General features: G+C 40.1%; 1 protein-coding gene across 1 annotated transcript in view; it reads left to right on the plus strand.

The window, feature by feature from the left end:
- LOC121944829 (protein crumbs homolog 1-like) overlaps positions 1-11,131 on the plus strand; it is a 36,229-nt gene extending 25,098 nt beyond the window's left edge. The window contains exons 8-13 of the mRNA XM_042488745.1: positions 1,015-1,556; positions 3,684-3,849; positions 7,051-7,912; positions 9,423-9,539; positions 9,693-9,819; positions 10,910-11,131. Of these exons, the coding sequence (XP_042344679.1) occupies positions 1,015-1,556; positions 3,684-3,849; positions 7,051-7,912; positions 9,423-9,539; positions 9,693-9,819; positions 10,910-11,131 (2,036 nt within the window). The remainder of the gene's footprint in view (positions 1-1,014; positions 1,557-3,683; positions 3,850-7,050; positions 7,913-9,422; positions 9,540-9,692; positions 9,820-10,909) is intronic.
- The last annotated feature ends 13,180 nt before the right edge of the window (positions 11,132-24,311 follow it).

Here is a 24,311-nt window from a genome sequence, read left to right on the forward strand (position 1 = left end):
CAATGATCACTCTGCAAAGACCTTGTCTAGACAAATCTGGATATATAAAAGCCTGAGCTTCTTTATCACTTCCACTATGTAAGTTGGCTCTTGCAGCTGTTTGGGGCTACTATAATGCCAAATTACAGTTTGATGCAAAAAACAAAACATGTAAATATTAGGCTTATTAGGCAGTATGTAATATTTTATACCTTCATACATTCCAAATGTCAACAGGGTAAACAAATGGTGAGTGTGCTACTTACTTTTGGCTCTTTAGAATAGTAAATACACAATAGAAACCCACAAAACTTTAAGAAAAGTAATACTCCCTTACCTATTTTCCTTATTAAACAAAGTAATACAACTGTACACCTTTTGAATTTTAACTTTCTCTCAGTCATGGGAGACTAGTGAGGCTTAATTTCCTCATTGGCTCATCATAAAAGATTGTTACCCGAGTCAAATTATGCCATGCTCAAATCATGTCTGATCAACTACAAATGATTTACACAGGAAATCTGGATCAAATGTTAAAAAAGCACTCCAGCAGATGAGTATTGCACTGTCATGAAGCTGAAGCACCACATAAACAATTAAGAATGGTAAAGGCTAAGCAAAGTTATTTAAAGTACTTTACATGAGATATAAAAATCAAATCAATGCAGCAGAGGCCAAGATATCCTGACATTTATTTCCTACAGTAAGAACCAAGCTCTAGAAGTACTGTCTCCTGCACTCTCCATTCTGCACTCCTCTTACCTAAACTTAACCAATCCAACCAATGAGGGTAAAAAGAACTAGCCACTCACAGAGTGAGCAGGGCGGGTCATTTCTTTGCTGTCCTTGGATTCACAAATTTGCTTTCTGGCCAATGCAGGAATTTCAAAATTTCTGTTAAAAAGCTGTACTGTTCAAGCCCAAGCAGGGACACACTTCAAGACTGATTTGTCTTGAAAATGCCCCTACATAGCCTCACCAGGCATGTAAGACTAGAAGATACTGACAATTTCGTGTTTTTCTACCCATCCTCAGAGTATCCATCCTGGACCTTTGGTCATGAGAACACCACCAGCTACATCGGTTTCAACATCTCAGAAAGCCATGGAGAAAACTTCACTATCTCCTTTATGATGCGCTCTCTCAAACACAGTGGTCTGCTCCTGCAGCTCCGTCGAGAGGAAACACCCTACCTGACAATCTATCTGAAGGAGGGCACTGTTGCTATTTACAGCCCGCACACTACATTGCTGTCAGAGGCCAAGTTTGTCACTGACGGCAACAACAATTTAGTGACTGTAAAGGTTCAATATGGCCATGTGGTCTTCCCTAAAGCAGGGTATCAGCGCGCCTTAGGGAACGTGAGTGTAGAGGCAGGGGATGTGGTGTATGTGGGTGGGCTCCCTGCAGGCATGAGCTTGAATTCTTGGGGTAGACACATCAAGGGCTGCCTGCAAGACATTCGGCTGGACAACAAGCATTTGATCACTGACGATCATCCAGGCAGGGTGGAGTCTTACCAGGCAAGCACAGTGGAGAATGTGTTGCCAGGATGCCACAGTGATGACACATGCAAGGTAAAAGAGAAATGTATAGTCTGCTGTTTGATTATCACTTTAAGTACAGAATAAACAGCAATTAGACAAAATGTACGATCAGGAAATGTAAAGAAAATCTGAGTTGACATTAGGTTTTGCTATGTTGCTGATCATTTAGTATGGGACTACAATTAAGAATCTTTAAATTTGATATTATTTTTATTATTTACCACCACAGCCAAATTATTTTTATACCATGGGTCCCATGCTAAACCCAAGTAATATTTCGGTCAGGGTTTTTTTTTACCTAAACTCTATACATTTTGGCATTGTACATTTCTGCAAACTGCGCACAGGTAACATTTGTACCTTTCATCATATCAATGTTTCTAAAGCGACGTGGTTCTCATTATGTGCATTAGAGCTGACTTACTCATAGTGAGTAGGAGGAGATGGTGGATAGAGTGAGACCTAGGTGAGATGGCTGCCAAGCTACAGACCTCTCTGCAAGACCAACAAACAACAAATCCAGTTAATTTAATGAGACTTCAGCGACATTTCCAATAGTGATTGTAGCATCACAACGTCTGTAGCGTCATTTTAAGCCAAAGTATGAGCTTTTTCTAACCAAAACCAGGTGTATTTTGTGCCTTGACATAACCACACATTTACCACACTGTTGTTGAAAAGTAAAGTTTAAACAATTTCACTTCATAATAACTTTCAAATGTTACATATCCAAAGTTTGCAGAAATGTACAATTTCAACATTTATTTTGGCAATTACATTTGCTAAACTACTGCTCAACTATCACGACAACTACCTATTACATCTCTACTATTTCAGCTTGTACTGTCTACTACTACTGCTTCTGCTACCACTACCACTACTATAGGCACTGCTACTGTAAAACTAACAAAGAAAAAGTTCGCATACATTCATGTGGAATCTGCATAGTTTGTTGCATTAGAAATAATTACATTTTAGGATGAGACTTTATAGTCTCTTTACTTTATCATGATGAGTTGTTCAGTAATGTCTTGAGTCACACTCAAGCAGGCCATGTTGTTACCATAGATACAGAAACACAGATACTGCTAGTAAACAAATACATAATTCTTGATTTCACTACAAAAGTGACTGTGACTCACTTAATTCTGAACTGAATTTCATTAAATGTGTTTTGTTCTAAACACCAGAAAGAGAACATGATAGGGGTTACTTGTTTGAATTAATTTCAGTTACTGAAGATAATCAGGACATCCAACATATCACAAGGTGGGTTTAGATTAACCCTCAAATCGTGCAAATTGAAATTGTGAATATAAAATAAGCCTAATGGAAACACGTCAATCTAAAAAAAAACCCAAACATTTATCACAAAAAAGCATGAGTTGGTATTTCAGATGATTCGAAAAAAACTGAAATGGAAACACTTTTTGGCTTTTCTAGCTCACATGATGCTATGGCAATGCCCTTGTCAGTAGGAACTGGCAGCCTCGGGCATGATGCAGCAGGTTCTACAAGAGGTGTTATTGCATTACATAAGTCTTCAAAAGAGTGGATCATCCAGAAGTTTTAAATCCACCATTCCTCTGTGAAATCGTGGACTATCACCTCCCAGAAATCCCTCAAACATGGCCACTCCCATGTATAAGGGGCTTTCCTTTCCATTATCGTGCGTATAGAACGCCTGTTGCCCTGGATTGTAAATAATGATGGCTAGTGTGGTGGCTGCAGTAGAGATAAAGCTGCTAATTTTGATCATCCATCACTATGCTTCTTTGAATGTTATTGCCAGAGGAGAAGTCACATAACTCAACTCAATGGAAACGCATTCATCTCACAATTGTGGTTTTTCATCGTTTGAAAAATAGAGCTGAAGTTTTGGTTAGATCTGTAATGGAAACCTGTCTACAGACTGACGAAACTGTCAAATTAATAACTGTAACACCGACCAATGCTAATTGTGTTAGTGCCAAGCAGTGCCATCTGATAGCTGGGCTGAACTGTTTTGCCTCAACTCTATTAACATTGGTCTGGCTATGAGTCTCTCAGATCTGTAAGTTAGCGCTCAATCCTCTCTGCAGCTTTTACCTGTGCCGCCGCATCAGGTGAGAGATTTTACAAGTAATCATCTATCCATCTGTGTTTGTCTGTGTGCAGGATCAGCCCTGTTTCAATGGTGGAGAGTGTCAGATTACCTGGAATGACTTCAGGTGCGACTGTCCCGTTAACTACTCTGGCCGGCTGTGCGAGACACGTCTGTGGTGTGTCGATAATCCTTGTTTTGACAGAGTGCGATGTGTGGACCTACAGGATGGTTATGAGTGTGAGTAATCCTTTGCAGTGATTATCGCTCTCTTTATCAAGGAGGGCCAAGTCAAGTCATGTCAGGTCAAGTTTATTTGTTCAGCTCTTAATTAGACTTGCAGCCTTGAAAAGTGTCTAAAGTGCCATTTAAGGACAACCGGCAAACTTTAGACCCTCACTGACATAAATGGGAAAACTCCTTAGTACAACTACATGACCCTAAAGAGCCTGACTGCAACAGATGCTGAGCAGAAAGATTATTCTATGAACCACCGAATACAGATATGAAGTTTATGGTTGATGCATTTACCAAGTAGCTGAAATCAAATTGGGAATATGAAGCAACACAGACACAGGGGAAATATGATACTGACAACAGATTTGAAAAATGAAAATCATTTTACTTGTTGCTTATTCTAGTGATCATGATCAGTGGGGCTTTAAACTCTGTCCTTAATTGGTGGTAGTAGATTTTGGACTCATTGCGGATGTGTTGTATGCATAATTTTAAAACACTGCTATTCAAACAATTTGTCAGTGATTCATTTTGGCATTCACATAAAGTTGATAAAAACAGATTAAAAGAAGAATAGACAAAGTCAGTAGCTGATGATTGCCTGACATTTACTTCCTATGATAGATCAAATTGCTACAATGCCTGTAATGCAGGTCAATACTTATGTTAGACCTCGCCTGGTCAACGCTCATGTTTTCTCATGTCCCTATTGTGTTAATGCTTTCAATAAAAAATACTAATCCCAAAACCCAAACGGAGAAATTACCCCTCTTCCCACTGCAAAGAGTTGCCAATTCAACTCTGCATATGGACCAAGTATGTGATTGTTGTGTCTAAGGTATGAGGTATGCAAAAGTCACATTTCAACTGCAACACATTTCACATTTTAACAATTCTCGTGGATTGTGAGAATTGACAAATTAAGATATTAAAATTAAAAATGAAACTTCACATCTGGCTTGTGTATGTAATAGGAGAGGTTACAATCAGTTTGCCACACTCAAACATTGTTCCAAATTTGTCTGCACTGAGTAAAAGAGTAAATGAATAAGTAAGAGATATAAAAAGGAAATTTTTACTGGCCTTCATGCTGTTTTCTATTGTTTAATAAGTTGTTTTCCAGCCTGCCCATGCTATTGACTATTATGTCACACCAGAAAAACAATACACACAGAAAGGCGAGCTCATCTGCTGCAGAGTCATGCACACAGCTACGCTCTATTGCCAATGGGAGAGGAGCCTATAGCCTATTTTTAGCAGTTTTACCCATGTTTAAAAAAATTGCGTACATGCACTAATTATGGTGCAAAAGGGGTATCGGACTTCAGTCAAAGCAGTCAAAGAAGTCAAAGCTCCTCCAGAGCCACAAAAGATATTATATACCATTTCCACAGCCTGAGTGGTACTCACCAAGACAAGTAAACTGATTCTGTGTTTAACATTAGTGTAGTGCCCCTGCAGCCTCTGTCTCATTCCTTGTGTTGTCAGTGTCAGAAGGTTGGGGAAATAAACACAGCTTTTATTAATTCCATTTGTTGCTGCTCCATTTGGTAATCCAGATGTGTGTGTTATGAATTTTCTGCTGACAATTTTTATTATTGACTTAAGTATGATCAGCTGTGTCAGCCAACTGGCTAACACATCTTTTGAGTGAACACCTGAGTAGGCCGTCTTAAGTGAGTCTGCCAAATAAACTGCCATAAAAGCAAGACTGATACACAATAAACACTTTACTGTTTTTATACCGATATAGTATGAGAAAAAATAGTGCTAAATAGCTATAGATAATAATGGATTCACTTTGAACAGCTGTTTAAGGTTGATCTGATGCTTGGCCTACTTTTGGAAAGTATAAGAGTTATGTACAACTGTACAACTCATGATTGTACAAAGCAACTCAAATAAGCCCATGCACAATAACTACACCAGTGTTTCTTTATACGGTTCGTATGATATCCCACAAAAATGCACACAACAGTTTGTATTATATCCTTCGAATTAGTGCAGGCAGAGTTATGTAATCAAGGGGATTAGTTTTAGGTCAGTAAAGTTACTGTGAAGAGGTTTAGGAAGGTAACATGGTGAAGACTAACCTTAAAATGACTCAGAGTTTAATCAAAGTTTACAAAGCTCCGAACACCTGTCTCCAAGGAAAAGTCCAATCCAACCTACCTCATCACAGACCTCTTGTGACTGCTTCCTTTTTTTGCTCCTGCTAGTGCAGTGATCATGTAATCACAGCCTTCCAAAATCTGTGGAATATGCCAGCATCATTCCAAAGTCTTCAAATACTGCCATCAGAGTGCCTTTGGCATTGATCCAGATGACAAAAGCTACCTTTTGTGTTCACTTAATATGCTGCTGGATGGCGTCAGGCCTGTAACGTAATATAAAGAGTGCGAGGGCCCTATACAGCAGGCGGGAGGGGAGGTGAATGAATCCAACACACCTAGGACTTTCATGTGGAAGTCCGGTGTTCGCCTCCCATCTGAATGTGATGGGTTTTTTTTCACACACCTTTCCATGTGCCTCCGTACCCTAATCCTAACCATCCATGCTAGTATGTGCTTTTGTTGACATCTTGGCGGTAGTTACCATGTGCTTTTGTTGTCTAAACATAACCATGCACAATGTAATCCCACCATGTGCTTTTGCTGACATCACGGTAGCGGCATCCCAGAATGTTAACAGTGGAGACAGAAGGATACATAGAGCATAACATGTAAACACAAAAGTTCACTGCAAAGAGGCAACATGTGACAACTTGAGATGAGAACGTGTTGGTTTGACTTGCAGAATGATTTGTCGATATTATTGTAGCTGATCAGATCAGAGTGATGGATGAGAGTAACAGCCTTCTACAGAAATGTAATGACTTGGGATGAGAACGTGTTGGATATGTACTGGCTCATGATCACATGGGATATGTACGAACTTGGAATGCAATACCTTTTGTAGGACAAAGTAAGAACAGTTATGAGGCTAGCCTAAATTACACATATCTGAACCTTATACCAAAGAGTACTGTGGTGACTTTTCTTAAGGGACAGCAGATCAGCAGGAGGTTTTCTGTCAATGCATCAGTCGTGTAACATCTACAAATGACTCTTAATGTCAAAGGTTTTAAATGAGCATGTAACTTGAACACAATTCTTGGATTCAGTAACGTTTCAAAAGTGCTCACATAATCTTCTCCTCCCACAGGTTTAACTGAAGCCATTTTTCAGGACAACGCCCTCCAGTATGTTGCCAACAGCTCCATGCTGAGCCCTGTAACCAACATCACCATGGATATACGGACACGGGACAAGAACGGGATCTTGTTTCGTGCTGAAAGCAGAGCTGAAGTCTTCTGCGTGGGTCTTCTCAACTCCTCCCTGCTGGTCAAACTGGACAGCGGGGCGAGTGCAGAGCTGATGGCCTTCACCAGTGACAGGGCTGTTGCAGACGGAGGGTGGCATCACATCCAGCTCACCATGGTCGATCCCACACAGTTAGTGTCCCGCTGGCGCCTAACTGTTGATGGGCAGAGAGTTGGTGGCAGCTACAGTGTTGGTGGCAACCTTAACTTCCTCAATGAAACCAAAATCTGGCTGGCTGAGAAATACACAGGATGTTTAGGGGAGGTGAGAGTAGCTGGAGTCTACCTGCCGCTCATAAATGTGCCAGACGCCCCTCAGATGAGCCGCTTCTCCAGACTGGGTGGGCATGAGCCAATCATTGGATGCCAAGGTGCTCCTATTTGTGATTCCCAGCCCTGCCTTAACCAGGGGGTGTGTCAGGACCAGTTTAATGAGTACAACTGCAGCTGCAGTGCAGGATGGGAGGGGGAGCTGTGTGAGATGGAGATAAATGAGTGTTCTTCAGTACCCTGTGTCTATGGTACATGTAAAGACCTTCTGGCAGACTACCAGTGTGACTGTGAGCCTGGATACACAGGGAAGGACTGTCAGGACGAGGTGGACAACTGTCTGGAGTTCCCCTGTGTGAATGGAGGAACCTGTGTGGACACAGTGGAAGTTCACACATGTTCATGTCCTCCTGGTTACATTGGCAAACGCTGCCAGTGAGTACAGTCATTTCTTGTCTTTCTACAGCACATTTTAGGTCATTTAGCTATTGCTCATATACAAAAATTACAGGACACAAAATCCCCCCAGAGATACAAAACTATTACAAAAAGAAAATAAAATACCAGAAGAGACACAAAACAATCACAAAGAGACTCAAAGGTCTTCAGAGAGACTCAAAGCAATCACAAAGAGACAAAAAACCCCAAAGAGACACAAAAGGCTTTCAAAGAAACACAAAAAACCCCAAAGAGACACAAAATGCCTACAAAGAGACACAAAATGCCTACAGAGACACAAAATGCCTACTAGGAAGCATAAAATAACTTTATAGAGACACAAACCACCCACAAAGAGACACAAAATACCTTTAGGCACAAAACAACCACATTTTATGCCTTTTAGCTTTTGCATATATACATAAGAACGGCCATACATGACCTTTTACCCCCACAGTGATCATGTGATTAAGCGGAAAATGGTTTTACTCAGTGATTTATTTTTTTGTGCAGTCCATTCACCGCAGTGATAGTGATCATTCTCTTTAAGAAATTGTTAATCTGAAAACGTTGACTAGTGCAGCTTTGAGATCACAATTCTTAATCCTAATTAAGGTGTCTTACAAAAAATTGTTATTTCTACAAAAAACTGTAGTATTTTATCTCAACACAAAAGATATAATTAAGTTATACCAGTACGTACTAAGTACTCACACCAACTCAAGTTTTAATGAAGACAGAAACCCAATCATTATCATATGACTGAGAGATTACATGTGCAATGCTTAGTTGCACCTTCACATTGCTTTTATGTCATTGGCCACCCGTGCCCTTTACCTGCATATGTCACTCAAATGAAAACTAAACAACCACAAAGGGACACACAAAGACGATGAAGAGACACAAAATGACCAAAAAGTACACAAAACTGCCACAAAGCGAAACATGACAACCACAAAGAAAAACAAAGTGACTACGCGTAGTCATAAAATTAGCATGGAGAGGAACAAAATGCTTTCATGAGACACAAAACTACAACAAAGAGCCGAAACATGCCCTCTAAGAGACCCACAAATAGACACAAAATGGCTTTAAAGAGACACAAAAATACAACAGAGACAAAAAAATGCCCCCTAAAAGACGTAAGCCAACTACAAAGAGACAAAATGTTTTCAAAGACATACAAAACTACCATAAAGAGACACAAATTTACAACAAAGAGCCCTTAAAGAGTTATAAAACTACCACAAAGAAATACAAAATGCCTTCAAAGAGACACAAAACAAACAAAAAAGACACAAAAGTACCATCAACAAAACAACATGATTACAAGGAGATGTTAAACAAAAAAGAAGCAAAACCACCATAACGTCTGTCTGTCTAGTTCCCCAGTAGAAGACTTAGTGATGCTTTTTGCATGTCTGTGTCTAGAGGACCATTATCCCATAATACTCTGTGTACATACATATTAGAGTGCAATAAGTATGTGTGTGTATGTGTTCAATAGATGGCGTTTCCCTCCAGTGGCTTGCGATGAAAACACGCCATGTCTTAATGGAGGGGTTTGTATTGGAGGTGACATTGGAGGCAACTGCACCTGCAAGCCAGGATACACCGGAGCCAGGTGAGAGCAGCACGCTGCACATTCCTCACCACACACACCTGGGGCTCAGGGGAAAGTGTGTCTGGACCATATCCAAGTGTAAAGGTCAGGAGAGTGTGTGAGCCGCTGCTCTGTCAGTCAGCATTGTGTTTAAACCCTTCTGATGTGTTTCAGGTGTGAGACAGAAATAGACGAGTGTCAGTCTAACCCCTGTCTCAACGGGGCCACCTGTCTGGACAGACTCAACCACTTCCAGTGTGTGTGTGTGCTGGGATTCAGCGGCACCCTGTGTGAGAGAAACGTGAGTGACAGACACATCTTTTCACTGACACTGGCTTTGACTTCATTCATTTTTACAGCACTCGTGCTAAATGAGACCCTGAATCTGAGTGATGGAGTAAAGATTAATGGCTTTAGATTAATGAAGCCTTTCGCTGCCACAGGAGCCATCATCTGCAAACAGAAAACAACAGAGAAACTGTGCATCAAAGTACAGTTTAAAACACATGAGAACCTCCCCATATTGGTAACATTTCAGGTTTTCTAAAATAGCAAAAGGTTGTACAAATTTCAACACATAAGGGAGATTTGTACACTTAAAAATTACTAAAATGAGTTCATAGTGTTGTAAAGTAAGTATTAATGCAAATACTCACAAACTACAGTAAAGAAAATGTAATACAAATTATGGGACATTGTTATGTAAGTCTGTGAGTACATATATATGGCTAATGGCTGGCCTGATGGCTTGTTACAAAATGAGTTCACTTGTTCATCATCTAGATGTTTGTCAAGATTCTCTGCAGGAAGCTGTCATACTGGAGGAGAATAAATCATACAAACTTAATGTGTTGACTATAGCTGATCTGTAAAACATGAGCAAATGATTTATTAACCATTAAAAAACCCATAGGGCAGCATGGTTTCGTTGTGGTTAGCACTGTTGCCTCACAGCAAGAGGGTCCCTGGTTCGAAACCCGGTTGGAGTGGGGTTCAGCCCTTTTGTGCAGAGTTTGCATGTTCTCCCCATGTCTGCGTGGGTTCTCTTCGGGGTCTCCGGCTTCCTCCCACAGTCCTAAGACATGCAGCTCAGGTTGATTGGTGACTCTAAATTGCCCTTAAGTGTGACTGAAAGCTTGTACAGTTGTCTGTCTATATATATGTGTCGGCCCTGCGATAGTCTTGCGACCTGTTCGGGGTGTACCCCGCCTTCCGCCTGATGGTAGCTGGGATAGGCTCCAGCCCCCCCGCGACCCTTATGAGGACAAGCGGTTACATAAATGAATGAATGAATGAATAAAAAACCCATTAGTTAAAACTGTGCCATGTTAAACTGGTAGCAGAGACAGTATGGTCACATATTCATGAAATTATGTCCTGTGTTTGTGCAGAAAGAGGAGCAGAAGGAGCGAGTCCCCTGGCTGGTGGTGACTATCCCCCTGACCACATTGTGTGTGTTACTGGCCATCCTGGTGGTGTTTTGCCTCATCATGACAGCACGGAAGAAGCGTCAGTCAGAGGGCACGTACAGCCCCAGCTCACAGGAGGTAGCTGGGGCCCGGCTAGAGATGGGCAGTGTCCTTAAAGTGCCCCCAGAGGAGAGGCTGATCTGAGGCCTGCAACCCCGCCTCACAGCCTCACAGCCACACATCCGGTGGCAGGGCCTTCCTGCCCTTTGAGGAAGTGATGGAGGATAAATCTGACTGATCCTCCACCTGGGAAAGTTACTGATGCTGGAGTCTCACAGATGGACAGGTTAAAACTGTTTCCTGATCACTCAGTCTGTCCTGCTGAGGAGAGGGGACCTGGATGGGCCCTTGGAAAATTGAGTCTTGTGGACAGTCTCAAGCTTGATTAACATGGGACCAGAGTCATGTGAGGAACACATGTACTAAAGAAAAACCCAAACACCTGTGCATATTAAGGAATGTATTCACACTGGCTGAAAACACTGAAACTCTCTGACACCCTCCACACAGTCATGAGTAATTCAAAATTTATGGTTTAGCAAAGCAAAACATTCAGACTTTTTGCATGGCAGGAGGAAGACACGTGTAAAGGGAGAAGAAGACGTGTGAAACCAATTCTGTCAAATGACAGAGTTTAGTTTGCATGAATATAAACTGCAAAATATTATCAGGGGTGCCCTTTTTTACCAACATACTCCACTCCTTACGCCAACATACAGAGACCTCCTATCATACATATATTATGAAAAGAGGTGTCTGTTTGATGTTTTTTTTTTTTTTTAGGAGACAGGCACTTATTAAAATTCTGGCTTTATCTTGTTAGAGGTCCCTTGCTGATCCTGCATGACTTAAACTCTTCTGCCATAATGCCAAAATTTTACCACCTGATTTCTGCTTTTGTCCTCTCGTACTGCAGTAAATCTCTCTGAAAATTGGAACCAGCAGTTTCAGTAGAGGAAGGAATTCGTTTTTGATTCAAACCTCATGTTCTCCTTTGCTGAATCAGAAATTCTGAATTGATACAATCTTGCTTTGAGCCCCAATGACTTCAGGTGTTCGATGTATTTGGAATCATTCTTCCAGTACCCTTCCATCATTTGTCTGTAGGCTTATTTCAACTTTTTTAAGCTGTTGCAGTTTGTTCATGACAAGATGCAAACAGTCAAATGATGGAACATGATCCCAGAATTGAATGGCCTTCATTTATGAAACTAATATGGGACGAAAAATGGGCGCACGGTCATTTCCATGCAAAGCTTGACATTTTTCAGTTTGGATATAAGTCGAGGTTACGATTAAATCTTGTGTGAAGTCTCAGCTCGCAAGTTTGAGTCAACGCGGAGTTGCAGCACAGCAGAGGAAATCTGACAGAGTTTAAGAATTGTCATTAGACCATATTCTGACTGACATTTATGTATTTGCAGCCACAAATTAATCACTTAAAAATGACCACAGCAGTAATTTCTTTCTATACTGCATTTTTCCAACTTCCTTTAATGACACTTTTCAGGCTGCCAAACAAAACCAGTCAGTTAAATTGGACCTGGGAAGTCAGCATTTCATATCTCCATGCCATAACCTCTTGGGGCAAGGCCTCTAAACTCAGAATATGGGGGTGGGATATGTAAACAACTGTTTGCAGCTGTCACGATTCATCAGAAGGTTTCATGACTCGAACAAACCATATTGTTAGATTTCTGTGCTCAGATCTGCCTGGTTTGTATGATAGATTGATTAATGAGGGTCACTGTGTGGATGGACATTACTGCAGCCTCTGCAGAAGTCAAACACTGTTGTGTCAGTATTTGCTGTATTATATTGTCGATGTGCACTGGCTAACTGCTCTGCTCATTCTTTGTCACTGTGTAAGTATGCTGTGAGTGTTTTATCCTGGTCTTTGTTTAGAATGTGCTGCAAAAGTTGAAGTCACTGTATTTTCCTTTTTGTAATGTTTTTAAAGGCAATGGTATATTTATTGAAGGTATCCTGTCGCTGTGATCTAAGCTGTCATATTAGCATTTGTGGGTATAGACTACATTCTTCAAATGTCAGAAAAAAGAGCATTTTGCAAAGAATGTCTAATTGAATTGTAGCTCATTTAAAGGCCTGGTGTGTAGGATTTAGTGGCATCTAGCAGGGAGGCTGCGGCATGCAGTTTACTGAAACATCTTCTGTGTGCCATGCGTGTTGAAGAATTACAATAGCAAATGCCAAAATGCATATTACCCTATTTAGAGCCACCATTTGATTTGTCTGTGCTGGGCTACCCTGAAAACAATATGGTGGGCTTTGTGGATGGGGAACCACTCATTTTGTTTCAATTAATCAATCAAATTATATTTATATAGCACATTTCAAAAGCAATTAAAAGTGCTTTACAGTTTGATTGAAAAAAACAAAAACAAGAACATACGAAATGCAGAAGTAAAAAAGTGGATCTTAAAAAATAGAATTAGTATAAACCACAAAATTGTGATAGTGAGACATTTGAAAAAGCATCTCTGATATGTAGTCAGGTTCAAGGCAATGCAATGCCTTATAAAATAATAAAACAATCAATTCAATGTGAAAACTAACAGGCAGATATAAACATCTCATCCTAAACTGGCTAAAAAACTGCAACTCATATTTTGAGGTGATTATATACTGATGAAAACTTAGTTATGAATATTATACATTTCTGCCAATATATGCCCCTAAACCCTACACGCTGAGCCTTTAAAGGAATAATTCAACAAATTTAGAATTCTGTTCATTAACTTTCTTTACCAGAGTGAGATGAGAAGGGTAAAAGTACTGAATACATGCTCAGGGGAAAAAGAAGAAAAAAATATGCCTATCAACACATTTAATGTTCACTGTCATATGTAACATGCTGGAACAGCCTCTTGGCTGACAGCAGCTGGGTGCAGTGACTGTGCACAGTGCTCATGGAGGTTACCAGATTTGGTTTCTGTCACATACAGAAATACTGGCCGGGTAGATGAAGTGTTGTTGACCTTTAAATACTTCTAGCACCAAATCCAAAAGTTCTAATTTTTTTCCATTTACAGTGTGTTAATTAGTGAGCAGGTGTTTCATTGTTTCCCCTTGTGTTCAGTCTTTATGCTAAGCTAGGCTAACCCCAGCTTCCATGCATGTAGATGCGTACGATATCTGTCAGAAAGAAAGCAAATAAGTGTATTCTGAACAATTTTGTCATATTAATCAGGATCAAGTCAGTGTTTTTAATCATAAGACTGCCCTAGATGTAAAGGAGATAGTTCTTCATTTGAGTTCAGAATTCTTCAACTTAGTGGTTAAACTTTAACGTCACTGTACTCACATTTGTACTCCAGGAAGTCCAGACACCCACTCGCCTTTCACTCTGTACTCACTAGAGCTTCTAACTTTGTTAAACCTCTCAACCAGGATGACTTTACAGGTAACCAAAGGTGCCGATGTGATATAAACTCAGACTGGCACACTTTACCAGTTTCATGATGATGGAAATAGAACATTTCGTGAAAGAGAAGTGAGAAGTGAGAAGTTACAGCTCATAAGAATAAGAATGATACAGGTCATTAAATATAAAATTAAATGTAACTTTAAAGGCATAATATGTAGGCTTTTCATCATGATCTGGCGTTGTTGGCAGGATTGGTGCCAATGGCCAACAACAATTACTTTATAGATTATAAAGTTTATCTTGACTGTATTTTTTCTGATCTACTTCAACTGACCCAATATTGTGTAAATGTAGCTAGATCTGTTAATGACCAAAAGTATGTGGATACCCCTGTTTTCAGTGTTTGGTCTAGGCACCTCATTTCCAACGCAAAGGATTCTGCTACAGCGTTCTTTTTTGCCCCATTCCTGTTTAAAGATGACAGTGCCCATTTGCACAAAGCCATCTCCACCAAGAAATGGTTTTCCAACTTTGGGGTGGAAGAACTTGACTGGCCTGCAAATAGCCCTTTCCTTAACCCTTATCCAACACCTCTGGGATGAACTGAAACATCCACTGTGAGCCTGACCTGATCACCCAAGATAATCGTTGGAACTCACCCAATGTTCTTGTGGCCAAATGGGAGCAAATCCTTGCAGCCAGGAGGAAACAGGGTGGAAAGCCTGAAAGCAGAGTAGTACAGGCTGTTATAGCAGCACATTAAAGCGTAGGATTTTTGAATGAGATACTCAGCAGTTAGAAATGGGTGTAATGTTCAAATGTCCACATATTTCTGGACATGAACTGTATACATATACATAACGGGCAACCAACAATTAAGTGACAATAGAAAAAATGGATACACACAACATTCAAACGTGACCTCCCAGCATACTGCTGAGGATGCAGGGTTGTTTCCATATCTAACGACTACCTGTAGTGTTTAACAATGCTCAGAAATAACTTAGAGCTCCTTTAAAACAACTGCAGGAACATTTGGGTGTATGCAGGATGAGATGAAAGTATGTGCCTTTATGTTCTTCTGCATTCATGACACACAAGAATACCATGGTCAGTTTTTATGCTACGTATTCAGACAGCTGAAAGCTTTTGTGTCGACTGCACTTTGAAAGGGGGGGTCACTGAAAGAGAGCTCACTGAGAGAAGTGTTCAGGGACGCAGCGCTGCTCAAATATTTAAATGTCAGAAACACTATGGTTTTGTTCAGACATACAGTGTTAAAAAGCGAGATGTACATAGACAGGACGGATAAGTATCCCTGCTGTGTACAGAAGGGTAGTTACTTTACACTGGAGTTGTTTTCACTAAAGCTGTACTGTGTACAGCACACTGCAGAGCAGAACATCAGGGGTTCTTTTCCAATAAACAGGATTCAGTTTGTGGGTGATACTAATGGGTCAACCCAGGACTTGTACTGCAATTCACTCACTACATACCCCTCTTTTTAATATCTCAATTTTTAAATAAAATTCTTTATTTGTACTCAGAACACTTGTCTGTATGAGGAGGATTGTTTATAATCATTTTGAGCAGATAGGGGAAATGACGCTGTAATTGGAATCAAAGTTGGCAAATGTGTCAAACACTGTTCAAGGAAAAATAAAACATTTAGTTTTGTAAAAACTCACTGATTTTCTTATTATAATTTTGCACTTAAAAACTTAAACAAGGTACAAAATTTTATAAATTGTGCTGGTGTTCCCAGTAACCCTCTGAAAACTGAGCAAGTTGGCTTGCTTTCTTTCAAAAACATTGGAAGAAGGCAATGAGCAATTAAAGAGGAAACAACCCATAAAAAAGATTTTTTCTCTAAATAACAAGAAAATTGCCTGAAAATTGCACACACACAAAGGCAAATAAATTACCTTAGAAAAGTGCCTAAGGAGTTAGGGTTAGGGTTTATATATGTCATACTGATAACTAAAATAATAATAGGTTTTTTCCCTAGCTTTTTTAAAAAATAATGCTCTAAATTCACTTATTTCTTGCCATTTGTGGAGCATTTATGTACAAGTTGCTCATGGCCTTTTCCCCCATATTTTGAAAGAAATGGCACAAAATTCCTCAGGGTTCAAAGGTTTAAATACTTACGAAAGGGGTCGGAAAGCAGCACATGAAAAGTGGAGACTCTTCTGGTTTCAGAGGGTTATTATAATAATCAGAGATCAACTGAATGAAACAAATTCTCTTGTATCTGCAGTTTAGAATCCACCTTCCAAAAATATCTGTCATTCCCAATTTCTTGTGGTATGTGATCATGTCTATGTTCATGCATCTTCAAAATAAATAGAGTAAAAAGGCTGCAATGAAACATAATGTCTAAACTGTTGGAGAGTTATACAAAACACTGTATTTTGGCTCAATTTACCAAGGGGGGTTGATATACACAAAATGTCTAATTTGCAAATAATACTGTGTCTGATGGAGATTTCATTTTGTTTTCACTTGGGAAAACAAAACAAGTTTATCATTTATATAAAGGTCATAGATGCAACATTCTATTTAGACAAAAAAATCCTCCATCCATCAAGGGGAAATGAATATTTGTACAGCCATATCTATGGTTTTGCATGTATTTGCTTAAAGTGAAATATATTGTTTCACAAAGAGAAAGCAATATATGATTTACCAATAACAAGTACTCAAAAAAGACTGCTAAAAAAATCAGATTAATTGAATCTTTTTTTTTCACTTTTCACAGCTGCTCTCTCTCTCTCTCTCTCTCTCTCTCTCTCTCTCTCTCTCTCTCTCTCTCTCTTTGAAGCTATAATGGTGCATTCCTTTGTGTCTCTGAGCAGCTCCCTCCCAGGCCCACTGCTGACTTGGTCAGTACTTCTCCTCCCTAATGATGGCAAGTGAAGCAGGACAAGCATCCTCCTCCTCCTCCTCCTCCCTGATCCCTCAGTGTGGGGGCAGAGAAGCCAGGAATGCTTGCATGAAACCCTGAGATCATCCTACTACTCTACAGGAAGTGAGAAAAGGCTAAAGAAACACATACATTTATCAGCCTCAATGGAAACGTTCTGCCATTATTGAAATATCTGAAGCTGGGAAATGATGTAACACGAAGATCACAACCTGGACATTGTTTGTTGGAAGACAGCCAGTTGTTTTAAATGTGAGTACCACTTACTAAATTCCTATCACCTCCATTGTGTTGAGGTGGAGGAGGGATCTTAGAGACAAATATATGACATCAGCAAAAATAAAAATATCCACATGGCTATACCTTTTCCTCAACAATATGTTTTGTAATTACGGTGAACCAACCTTTCGAACCAAATTGCTGACTCACAGTCTTTGTAACTTTGTCTTTGTTGCACTTTTTAAATTCTGCCTTTTTCGACTCAGTGGGTCTACTCTAGTCCAGCTCCATCATCACTAACTGAGACACAGGAGGTGACACACTGAATGGTAATACTGAAAACTAAAAGCAAGGGTGTAAAGTAATGAAGTAATAATATTGTATGACCTACATTTACCAGACTATATTTCCCCTAAGCACTGTAGCTACTTACTACAAAATAGGGAAATGAAGGGGAGATGAAGGGATGATTTAAGGAATGGGAGAGAGGGATGTTTTATTGTTCTTAGGCCTTCCTTTATTTTATTTCTATCTGTCCATATTTTATTGTTTTTGGCATATCTGTTCTTGCTATTTGCTGTCTGTTGTGTTTGTTATTATTTATTATTTGACTGCTTGGATTATTGTGCAGTATTTGCACTTATTCAAATGTGCCTATTTTAATTTATTCTCTTGTTTTACTGTAAAGTACTTTCTGATGATGAACCACCTCCAGATGTGCTCTGGCTGATCCAATTACAATCTGATTTTAGTGTGTTCTACCTGCAGTAACACAGATCCAGATAAGATACTTTTTACTTCATTTGCATCCACTTTTTCTGTAATGAGTTTCATGCAATTAATTTTGTCATTTTTAAGTACAACGGTACTTTATACCAGTAATGCGTTGAAAGATGAGCTTTGTAGTATTCTATTTCTTTCTGTCTGTCAACAAAATCCCAAAAACAGACCAAATACAACAATAAATGCATCTACTAACTAGTATTGTGTGTGTCACAAAGCCTGACAAATATTTTCCTTTGTGCCACAGAGTTCCAGTGTTGGCCAAAAACTATTAAAAACACACCAACTGGGTGACATGTTCCTTCATGAACACACGCTGCAGTTTATTTTGATTCAGTCCCACACACACTGTCCTGCTGCCATGCATACTCACCAGAGCACCAAATGTGGATTTCTCTGCTCCTGAAAATAGTCTCTAACAAACTCACTACTAACCTGTTTGAGCAACATTTGTTAAAAACCTTTTAAGTCTGTGTAATGAGTTTGTCACACCACAGAAAATGTGGCATTAACCCCCCAGCCAAATCTAAATGATTAAAAAAATGTCAATTGTATAATAGTAGCTTTGAGAAATCATAAAAAAGAGCAATATTTTCTGCACTGAGATGCTGGGTGTGTGTCTGCTGTAGGAGCTGAAACAGAGATTAAGCCACTATGAAATGATGGCCATTAATCAGGAGATAAGGAACATACCAACATGTTCTCATCCCAACTCGTCACATGTTGCACCTGTCAGTGGATTTCCGCGTCTACATGTTACATATTAGGTTTCTTTCTGCGTGTGTTGTTAACGCTCTGGGATGCGCATGTGGTGATGTCAACAAATGCGCAACAGCACGTGGTTATGTGTAGGTAACAACAGCACAGATGGTAAGGTTTAGGGGACGGAGGCACATAGCAAGGTTTAGAAAACAACATAACATTCAAACAGGAAGTAAACACTGGACTCCCACATCTAAGAATTATAACCTGGCGCCATCCTAAAGCATTTTAAGCGCATGCGACAGGTTCCACCTGGCTTTGTTCTCAAGGGATGCTGCCTGTGCACATATTGGGTGGATGCGTTGGTGCTGTCGGTCCTCCACTAGCGTATAATAACACAGTGCCCAGTCTTGGCCAGCCATATTCCCATCTGGTGGCGTTCCATGCACTCGCAAAAGGTTTCTTCCTTTGTGTTTAACATAGGGGTCTATGGCTGCTTTAACACAGATATGGCGTTATAGGGCTGCGACAATGTTGCCCCTTTACACTGCCCCTGCACTTTTACAGAAAACCAACCCACGGCGACATCATTCTGCTCCTGTGTGTAATTACACACTGCATCACAGCATCCTGTGATCAAAGGAGGCATGGCGTTTACTACACAAGTGTCCGTCTTTAGCATAACATGTAATATATGCATTGGCAACACTTTCTAAACAATAAAAACATGTTTATCACAATCATTTAGCTTCTTAGCAGCGGATCTGGTCCTCTGCTCAAAGGGTAAAGAGCTCCTGAATCTCACTGTTTTCTCAGTTTGTGGACATTTACGGCTGCTGTTATTCTTTGAATAAGCTGCTACAGTATGTCAAAAACTGTTTTTAAAACCTCCTGCAGTGGGTTCACATACATTAACACACTGTCAAAACGTCACACTTGCTCCGCCAATGGTCACATCATTCCAGCTGTTTCTGCCACAGGTTTCTGCCTCAGAGGCGGGACCACTCCGTCCCCCCTCTCTGTAATCGGACGTTACATAGAGAAGGGTGAAGCAGCATAATGGTTTGATATTCCCACCTTGAGCAGGCAGTGTAGATGTAAAAGCAGCTTATGATTTACTCGCTGCTGGAGCCAGCTTCAAGTGGCCATCAGCCTCTGTTTGTTTGGGAGTGCACGGTGTAACTCGGGTTTAAAATCATTATTAGATCAACTTACAATTTGCTGTCACCACACGAGAATGTCAGGCCTGTCCTACACGTCCTTTGGACACTTTGACATATATTGACATTTTGCTATACAAATAAACTTCATTATAGTGTCTCCCTCCCTGGCCCTCAGAGAAGGGTGCACGGTGCACCCTCCCAGCCTGCCCCTCCACCCCCACCCTCATGCACCTCCTCCACCCATCTTCCCCTCGCTCTCCCTGACTGGATGGCTGGCTGGCAAGTGACAGGACTGACAGACGAGGCCTGTTCCTGGGTTAGTATCATGTCGGCAGGGAGCGAAGCCTCCCGGAGGTGTCAGCCATCATAGTGCCAGCTCCAGGTCTAATGAGGGAGACTGCCGCCTCGGCATTCCCTCCACGGTGTCAGGAATCGGCCGACAAATCAGCGGTGCATCACGGGCCCAGCACAAATGATATGTTGACAAATGCAGATATTTCACTTTTAATTGACACTAAGAGACAGAGATGATCCAGCTGCCAGGGCTTCTGAGGAGACAAGGACAAGACAAGATGGGAGGGAGGTATGGAGAGGGAGAAAGAGAGCAGGGATGGGGGAAAAGGGGGGGTTAAAACAGTGTTAGAGAAGAGAAGATAATGGAATGGGCCTTGGAAGATGTTTAATATTTGCGCAGGGTGTCATTTTTTCTGTGTGTTATGGTTGAGGGGGAGAATAAAGGGGGGTTGAGATTAGAGGTGTGTGTTTCTGAGACTTGTCAGTGCTGACAGCCGCTGTATTATATGGCAGCCTCACAGCCTACTGACTCCTCTAAACCCTAACAACATTGCCTATTCATTTAGCCAGGTGGGCTTTCTCTGTAAAGTCCCCTATCCCAACTCCTCCTAACAAAGGCTTGATCAGGGAACACATGATATTCTGCTGTATTCACTATTATTGTCTGCTGGCTGATTATTTTGGAGGATATGAAGGCCTCTCTTTAATAATTTACACCACTGTTCATAAAAGACAATTCGCAAACACTGAGTTCTTATTTTGAGGACTATGATGAAGTTTTTAATATGGTTTCATGCATTTAAGATAATATAAAGAGATCCATACATTTTCAAACAATACTACAAACACAGATAACTTGTTTACCCAGATTTTAGACTTTTACATGTACAGCTAAATTAATAGATTATTGGTAAAGCATATCTTATGTATTTTAAATCAAAGAAATCACAGTACAGTCTATATCTTGCACTCTTTGAGAAACACTTTGCAACAATTTCATTTAAAAATTGACACTTTTACAAACTGTGGGATTCAAGGGGATATATTGGCAGTACGGAGTATCATATATTAATTACATTTTCTTTAGAAAATAAGAATCATTGTGTTTTTGTTACCTTAGGATGAGTCAATTATATCTACATATAGGGAGCAGGTTCTACTGTATGGCCCAACACATTCTCAGCCCAGGCTGTCACATGTTGCAGCTTTGCAGTGGACTTTTGCGTTTACATAGTATGTTTTGGGTATCCCTCTGTGTCTGCTCTTTAAATTTCGAGATCTTGCTATGTGGTCATGGCTGTGCACATAAACAGCACATAAAAGCCTAAGTGAGGAAAGAGGACAAGGTGAGAGTGATTTTCAGAAAGTTTACAAAAGTCTCACCTGCAGAACAAACATGGCCAATAGTACCAGACATAACACACTGAGACTGTCAGATGGGTAATGGTAAACTTAGAAAGCCTGAAGCAATCAAAAAAAAATTCAATTAACCAAACAAATGAGCTTTACTTTTGATTAAAAGGCATCGACAGAATCAGACATCCAATATCTGCTATTGCAGAGGAAGGGGGGGCAATAGGTAAAGGCTCTGCAACCTGCTTTTTTCTTCATCACATATTGTCACTTTGCAGTGGACTTTCACATCTACATATTACGTTCCAGGTATCCTTCTGTGTTTGCTGTTGATGTTCCAAGATGCCGCTACCATGATGTCAACAAATGCACATGGTGGGATTAATCTGCATGTGGTTATGATTACCCATCAAAAGCACATGACAACCAATGACGGGACGTCAACAAACACACATGATGGCACAGATGGTAAAGGATTAGGCAAAAGAGGAACATGGTAAGGTGTAGAAAAAGAACACCATATTCAGACGGGAAGTGAACACCAGTCTTAAGCTTTAAAGTCCAGGATTCATTGGATCCATACACCACCCCACCTCTGCACCCATAGGGATCTTCATGCTCCTTATATAACTTTGTTACTGGCAGCATTTGAACCTGACGCCATCCTTTGCATTTCAAGTGCACATGACGTGTTCTGTCTGGTCATGTTCTCAACTGACGCTGCCCGTCCGCATATCATGCTGCTGTGGTAGGTGCCATCCAGCCATCTGCCACCGTACAATAAAACTGCAATAGGGTCTGTCACACTACGTTCTCATCAGATGCCGTTCAGCAGTGTATCATGTGAAAGTGAATGTGGCTTTTGGTATTGGTATCTTACACTGAAAGCACTGCAAAAGCTGCAGTATTTGATGACATGAGAACAGGCTGGGTCAGGATGTAGTGCAGGCCTTCCTCTCATTGGAAGGTTAGCGATTTGATTCCCAGCTCATCCAGTCCGCACGTTAAAGTATTTCCTGGGCAAGATACTAAACCTCAGATTGCTCCGAATGGCTGAACCATCAGTGTGTGCGTATGAATGATTAAAAAGCTGAGTAGCAGGTTTCACATACGGTGGCATCGTATACCAGTGTGTGAATGTGTGTGTCAGATGTCAGATGTCTCCCAGTCGGTCATGAAATCTCTGAACGATGTTATGCTTCAGTGATTCCTAGGAGGGAAAATAAATAAATAAATGACACATGGCAAATACGGATCGCACAGTGACTATTTTTTAGCTGGCAGCTAAGATGGCAATTTTAATCACTCTAATTGATGCTAAGTTTACACTCATCTGCAATTTCTGAATATTTCTGCTACTAATATAGGTATATTGGCCAGGTGCTTTGCTATGTTTATTTACTGAAGCTCCAACCTCTATAGCTAGCTAAATCCATTTTCCATCTCAGTATCATCATTATTATGGTATCATTTGTCATTTCAGTACTGCACCTATACACATTATCACATTATCACCTATCACATTATATGATGATATAATCAAAACTGCAAAGTTGTAAATGTGTTATGTCTTATCATGCAAGCTAGTTATCTACAGTATTTACTTATGGTCTGCTAGCAACTTATTATACTGCATATATTTATAAAGGGATTTGCAAATGAGTTACTGGAAGATTATATTGTAAAGCAGTCATTCACAAAGACTGTATAGGGACCCACTGATAGGTCGCAGGAGATGTCATTTGGGTCACCAAATCAATTTGCATTATTTCTTCCATAACTTTCAGGTAAAAAATGACAGCCTGCCATGTTAACTCATCTGTATAATTTTTTTGTGTATATTGTTTTACTGATGCAAGGAAATAAAAACAACAACAGTTATTTTCATCTGAATTACTTTATTTGTTTTCAGGAAGTATTTAATATGTGTATGTTATCAATAACATCCACAAAAAACGAAAGTGTGATTTATCAATCATAGAAAAAATAGTGAAGAATATTCATTTTGGTTATCTCATAGTTTATGGATACAGGTTATTGAAAAAAATTTGGGTAATGCTGATCTAATGTTACTTGGATCATATAATGGATGACGTTAGACAGCTAATGATCTTTGGTTGTCTATTAGCATTGTATAATTTACTTGTTGGCTAATACTTATGCTACGTGCCACATATAACAATGTATATCCATAATGTCATATCTATAACGTACCAAGTTTTCCTAAATCGAACATATGTAATCATGCATGCTAAGACACTTGGACTCTCCGCTTTAAAATAATTAAACACTGCTTTAATATTAATCTCTGCTCTCTCTAGATGTGGTTGGGGCAGAAGACAGCTCCCGGGCCAATAACTGGACAAAAGTCCAGGCTGCTACCTTGGCATGAGGCGACAGACCCTGTCAAACAGTCATTATATTTACGATAATTTCAACTTAATTGCAAGATGTTAACTTAACCTTATTAGCATGCATAATGCTACCATAGCCTGT

The sequence above is a fragment of the Plectropomus leopardus genome, chromosome 6 (genome assembly GCF_008729295.1).
Source record: "Plectropomus leopardus isolate mb chromosome 6, YSFRI_Pleo_2.0, whole genome shotgun sequence".
NCBI classification, from domain to species: domain Eukaryota; kingdom Metazoa; phylum Chordata; class Actinopteri; order Perciformes; family Serranidae; genus Plectropomus; species Plectropomus leopardus.